General features: G+C 40.4%; 1 protein-coding gene across 1 annotated transcript in view; it reads right to left on the reverse strand.

Moving 5' to 3' along the window:
- LOC129111986 (aryl hydrocarbon receptor-like) overlaps window positions 1–7092 on the reverse strand; it is a 50624-nt gene that overhangs the window by 42559 nt on the left and 973 nt on the right. The window contains exon 2 of the mRNA XM_054624159.1: window positions 9–196. Coding sequence (XP_054480134.1) covers window positions 9–196 — 188 coding nt within the window. The remainder of the gene's footprint in view (window positions 1–8; window positions 197–7092) is intronic.

Raw genomic sequence — 7092 nt, forward strand, 5'->3', positions numbered from 1 at the left:
TGACTCACCGTTGAAGAAGCTCTTGACCTTCAGGTATCCGACGCTGAGGCGGAGCACCGACAGCTTGTCCAGCCGAGCCCGGACGTCCTCGGTGAACGGCAGCAGGCTGGTGAGCTTGTCCAGCTCGCCGTTGAGCCGGTCGCGGTGCCGTTTGGACGGGTTGGACTTGATGCCATCGGGAGGAGGCGGTTTGGGTCTGTGGACGAGGAAAGAGGACATTAAAACACAGGAACAAAGATTTTTATAAAAAAAGGAGCTTTACACACTGGTGGAAAAGTCAAAGGTTGAACCTGTGATTCACAGAGATCATCAAGTATTACTAACGAGCTTGAGGCTAAATGTGTTCTGACGTCTGCGTGTGAATCAGTGTCAGAACAGCTGGGATACAGTGAGACGGATTACACACTCCACTTGTGACTCATTTATGCTCCAGTTTGATGCACTGGAGCCACTTTTACAACGAGCTGCAAGGCAAATAAATTGAATTCATTACATTCAACAGTTTTAAATCACATGTGAGAAGCAGGAACCAGTGAATTTTACTTGTAAAATCATTTTAACAATCAAAGTATCTACAGATTAGTTTTTATGTTGATTCACTTGTGATTAATCGACTAAGAACTGTTCAAACATTTATTTTATTAACTAGAAATAAATAAGAAATAAAAGGAGCAACGAGATAGTTCAACTTTTCTCAAACGAATGCATGAAAATGAACATAAATACAATAATTCCATCGTGTTTGACTTGATATGTTCAAAGCATATATCAGTAAGGGATAGAAATGTGCATTCTTTCCCATTTTCTTTTGCAGATTTTTCTGTAAATTCACATAAAATTTGAGTTATATTTGGACTGAAACTAACATGATTCTGTGCAACTGTCCAAGTGTTTCCTGTGTGAAAAGGAAGTTCACGCGCTACGTTTTGAGACGTTTTCTTGACTTTTTTCTTTTCACAGGATGAAAGGTTTTGCAGAGCGGGTCCAGACCACCTGCACATCTCCGTCAGCCTGAGGTCACCTGTTCCTGTTTACCGTCACCTCACCTGTGTGTGTTCACCTCCGTTCTGTCAGGATGTGCTTTGTGCACACACATACGCTGAGCGAGAGGAAATGACCAGTTTCCTTTCCTTCATAGTAAACAGTTAGGTCATACTATTTACACAGAACATGAAACCCTCTGACTTTTTGAAAGATGTGACTAATTGTTTAGTTTCGTGTTGTTTGACTTATGATAAATGATAGACCACAAGTGTCTCATTTTTCACCCTTCCATTTTCGTTTTTACTCCCATTTATTTCCAAATCAACACAAACACAATAAAATAACTTCTCCTTTGGTCCGTTAAGCTCAGCAGACAAAATATCAGAATAGAAACAAGTTCTGCTCGCGATGATTCTTATCACAAGTCACCTTTACTTCTGCTTTCCACTTGAAGAAAACATTCTGAAGTTTCCAGATCTTTGTGTGTCTGACTTCTGTGTTTCCCCATCTCACAATGAATCTCTGGTTGATCACATGACAGTCACAGTTCAGACACTGCACAGTTAAAAATGGCAACAACTTGCTGGCTTTAGTTTGTCTTCCATGAGAGTAAAATAAATGTTCTGATTGAAAATGAATCCATTCAACAACAAGCTCTTCTGCAGATTGTCAAGTGCAACATTCAATTTTGAACTCTGGTTTCTGCGTCTTGCTCAGGAACACTTGAGCAGAACATCTGGTAGTTGTGGGAATTGAACCGGTGACCTTCCAGTTACAGGTCGGCCTCACACGGAGCAGCTGCATGTCTGCTGGTTCTCAAGTTAAATCAGCTTCAGATGTTCCTGCTGATGACTCCACTGGGGATTTTTTTTAGGTCAGGTGAGGCCAGGGAAGCTAAGTCTGTGTGTGTGTGCACCTGAATAACTGCATACTTTCTAGGCACGGTGACCTTTAACCTCCTCATTACTGAGAACTGAAGTTGCAGAAAACACTGACCAACGTAAACTACTTCAGCAACAAGGTTTACCAACTAAAAGAAGAAATTAATTATCAAGTTTTTAGAATTTAAAAACAGACCAAACTTGGACCAAAATGCCTCAAATATTAACGGATACGTGCAGCAAAATAACATCATTTCTTACCATCGGTGGCTTTTCTAACCGGTGACATGGTGACGGTTACTTACACAGTATCTGGATTAAATCCTACATTTTACTGGAAACTCCCTGATTAAAAACAGGAATTTAATGCAGAACAAGCTCTCTCCTTGGCAACTGCACCAATAAAAAATACTTTTTCATGAAATGTAAACAGCTGGGGTTTTATTTATGTGTGAAATGCTAATGTGTCATTTTACAGTTTAACTGCCTCTAAAAATGCAAATAAGAGGAAGAAACAATTCATGTCTGGATTAAATATAACAACCAGTGTTAAGGCTTTTATGTATTACTTCACTCGTAAAATGAGGACCAAAATGCCTCTTAAAATAATATTTAGATGCAGGGAAACTCACTCACTTTAAGACAAAATATGTGCATTTTAGATTAAATTTAAACTGGTACAAAAAAACACAGGTTACCATCTCTCACAAAATGCCAGAACTGTACTATGAAAGGTAAATATAACAGCCGGTGTTTTTTGCTAAAGCATGATTTCACACTTTAAATCTCTTTCTTGTAATGTATGAAAGTGTTAAAAGTCTCTGAGGGAAAGGTTGCGAGCTGAATGCCTGAACTGTAACCTAAATGTGTAAAATGTGGCCCTGACGACCCCCCCCCCCTTTACACCCCCCCTCCTGTTAATAAGACATCTGTTTCCAATGATACTCCAGAAACACGACATATCTGAAATCGAGGCGAGATGGCTATCGCTGCATTCCTGACGGCACAAGAACAATGAGCGGCCAGTGTTGTTGCTCCTCGTTTTATCTAACAAATCTCTCCTGGAAGGGGCGTGTGTATATATATATATATATATATATATATATATATATATATTGGTGTGTGTGTGTGTGTGTGTGTGTGTGTGGGGGGGTTTTTGTTGGACTTGAATAAAACCCTCCCCTGCGTTCACACAAAGGCACTTTGTCTCCGACGGAGCAACGACACCTTTGCAGAACAAAAGAAACTAAATACGATGCTGGCGTCCGCTCATCTGCTGTTTGTTATTATACCGGACAAGATGATGATCAGAGGTCAGCTCAAATGAGGCTCAGAGAGTTTATATTAGGCGCAGAAAAGCTGATATCAGAGCCAATATTAAGGGATTGAGGCTTAAATGCTAAAAAAGTGTTGAGTTTTGTTCATTATAAACCTTTTAAATCACATTTAAACTTGTCTGTATGTGTCTTTTTACATCGTATGTAAAGCAGTTTGCATGGCTTTGTTGTTAAATGGTGGTTTTCATAGCAACACATGAATAACTGCCCCATAAAAGATCTTTACAGTTTTGACAACACCATACATTATAAGTTGTGTGGTTGGGAGTGCGTTTAAATTCACTTATTTGTTTCTTTAATTCACTTCCTCCAGTGGCCAATCAGAAAAAGATTCCTCTGCAACTGTTTTGTTAGCTTTTTAAACAGACTGTGTTTTGGACTGTTGGTGGAACAATTAAATACCTGAAAATCAAGGTACTTGATGCAAATACTCTGTGTACTCTGTGTACACTGACAACCAAAACAAAGGAAGTAAAACAACTACAAAATCAGACCGTACAACACAAACATCCCTGTGTTTTGGTGTCGTAACGTCTGGGAAGTCCGTCACATGTCGGTCATAAGAGAAACAGCTACAAACAGCATGACCTCTACCCAAGAAACCCAAAATCAAACCGCTTTATTCCTGCTGAGTTTGGTCCAGTCGCTCTACATTCTGACTCCAATTCATCTGCAAAGCCAACGCTGAATACGAACAATCACAAGTGCATGCATGTTCCACATTTTACTGTCATAATAAAACACCACTGTGGAAGAAAATGCTGACTTGTTCGTGTCTTTTTCTGTCTTTTCATCAACTCTGCAGCACTTTAAAAACAATCATAAATAGAGGAGATCCATCTTTGATTAATAACTTTTTCTAGGGGTTTGAATTGGTAGAATTTACACAAGTAGAGATGATCAAAGTCGCTTCAAAAGTCCCCTTTAACTAACGTGACAACCCTGTTGACACACTTTTATGGACTTTTCTTTCGGGTCCATTTTTAACTGATTCCAATGCATTAATTTAGGTTGTCTGTTCAATATTAGTGCATTCTTTCCCCCAAAATCTGGAGTTGTTATAGGTCCCTGAATTCACAATAAGGGCCTCTTAATGCTGCAGCATGCAAAGACCTTCGTGCACAAAGCCAGCTCCATAAAAAGTCTGGCGTGGAACAACTTGACTGGTCTGCACAGAAACTCAACCTCAACTTTGGATGGCGTTTCGTAGATTTAGAATGAATCCAAAGCCGGAGGAGCTCAAGTGAAAACAGAACGGTGGAATATTATAAATTCTGCTTCGTCAATCAGTATATATTTTCATGCACGATGCACTTAACTGCAAGAGAAGTCGGGGCAACAGACACCTGAGCTTCTCAGGTTATCAAAGACTTTGAACAGTTTCTTTTGTTTTTTCTCACCCGTTTGTCAACAACACTTTGTTCTGTGCAGACGCCTTTGGATTACAAAAGAGGCTCATAACACCACAGAAGAGAGCATAACCTCAACGCCATACTCTCCCAGGTGTGCAGGTGTCCACATACTTTTGGCCAACCTTTTGTCTGGTGACTTTCTCTCACAAACACACAGAAGAAATCCCATTGAATTGAAATGTTCTCCTTGAACAACAGTGTCAACATAAAGGTAAACCGCCTCAGGGTAGACTGCTTTAGACCCGTCAGACCGTCTCACACACTCATAACTCATAACTCACACACCATTTCCGAAGAAAAAAAAAGAAGAAACAAGAAAGGAAAGATAAACTCCCTGGAAGCAACTTTTCCTAACAACAACAAAAAAGTTGAGAGCGAACATGGCAGAGTTATGTAAGTGTTTGCGTGACACCGAACTATGTTAATTTGTGTTGAGGGAGGAAAGAAACAACCCCCCCCCCAAAAAACAAAACACCCAGAGAGACAGAAGGAAAGACGGGAAAAAAAAGTATGTTGTGGCAGCCGGAGGAGGAGGAGGAGGAGGAGGAGGAGGAGGAGGAAAAAAAAAAAACACACAGCGAGTCTCAGATTACGCCATCCTCCCTCCCTCCCTCCCTCGTGGAAACATCGCGTGAGAGCACTCTCTCTCCACGTCCTGATTATGATTAATGCAGGTAGTACCACACACACACAAACACACACACACACAGTGAAACCACGGTTCTGGCCGTGGTTCTCTGCTCGGGCCTGTGGTTCTGTACGGGGCGGTTAACACTCCCCCGTCTGGCTTGTTAAAGTTAAAATCACAACTTGGTAAAATCACAGCGAGGAGGACTGTGTGGCTCAGAGCAGCTCTTACTGTAATGTTCTGAGAGGGTTCTTTACAGCACCATGAAGGGTCCGGGGGAACCCAGTTATGCATGCTGCTTTAGAGAACGCTTCTTTACAGCACTGAGATGGATCTTTAAGGAAATATTAAAGCATGCTGCCCTGGAGAACATCTACAAAACATTTATTTATAGCACCACGAAGGGCTTAGAATAAACTGACAGAACTTCCTTCATAGCACCACGAAGGGTCTAAGAGGAACCCTTTAGCATGGAGCTTCAGATCCTTTTCCCGATGGTTCTTTAAAGTACTATGAAAGGTTTTGTGGGACCACATGTCGGGTCTCTCTCAAGGTTCTCTGCAGCATCATTAACTCTCTATCTCAGCAAACTCTCCATTAGTTCTGAGGTTTCTAAGAAGATCCATTTCACCATGGTGCTTTCCCATATGTTAAGGTTCTAAGAAGAACACTTTGTGTTCGCTGCTTTCCAATACTTCCCGAGAAGGTTCTTTAAAGCTCTCCCTACGCTTTGAAACCCCAAAAATACCATAAACAACCTTAATACAGAACGTTTGTGAATAGTTGTTTACAGCAGCATCAAAGGTCTTCGGAAGAACTTTGTGCATGTTGCATTAAAGAACCTCTCTAAAAAAGAGTTTAAACAGCACCTTTAAGGGTCTAGTTTGTACCAACTGTGCATGGTGCATTAAAGAACCTCTCTAAAAAAGTTTTTTACAGCACCATTAAGGATCTAGTTGGTACAGTTTTAGCACGGTGCATTAAAGAACCCCTTTAAAAACAGGTTTAAACAGCACCTATAAAGTTCTAGTCTGTACCAACTGTGCATGGAACATTAAAGAACCTCTTTAAAAAAGTTTTTTAGAGCACCATTAAGGATCTAGTTGGTATCATTTGAGCACGGTGCATTAACGATCCCCTAAAAAAAAGGTTTCCACAGCACCATTAAGGGTCTATTAAGTACCATGTAAACATGGTGCATTAAAGAACCTCTCTGAAAACAGGTTTTTACAGCACCTTTAAAGGTCTAGTTTGTACAGTTTTAGCATGATGCATTAAAGAACCTCTCTAAGAAAGGGGTTTCAGCACCATCAAGGATCTATTTAACACCATTTTAGCATGATGCATTAAAGAACCACTCTAAAAAAGGTGTTGACGGCACCTTTAAGGGTCTAGTTGGTACAGTTTTAGCATGATGCATTAAAGAACCTCTCTAAAATGTTTATTATTAGTGTTATTAAAGAGCCCTTGTTGCACAAAAAGCCTTTTCCAGCTGTCCACAAGACCCTGAAGAATGATTTTCTGGCGCTACAGTATCTAGAAATGGTTCTCAAACTGGGGCCCTCCGGGGTTCTCAAGGGAGATCCAGAAAAAGAAACAAGATGCAGTTTGAATAAACATTCAGAAATAAACTAATAAGAATGTGGCACGATGATTATAATGATGAAGGGATTTCCTCCTCGCCTGCAGAGCACACTCAAACACAAACTCTGAATTCATAATAAAAACAAGATTTCTCAAATGCACAAGTTTTAGAGCATTTGCACTAATGTGTGTGTGTGTGTGTGTGTGTGTGTGTGTGTGTGTGTGTGTGTGTGGGTTAGGGTTATAATAATAATAATAAAGGCAAC

Source organism: Anoplopoma fimbria, chromosome 22 (assembly GCF_027596085.1).
Source record: "Anoplopoma fimbria isolate UVic2021 breed Golden Eagle Sablefish chromosome 22, Afim_UVic_2022, whole genome shotgun sequence".
NCBI lineage: Eukaryota > Metazoa > Chordata > Actinopteri > Perciformes > Anoplopomatidae > Anoplopoma > Anoplopoma fimbria.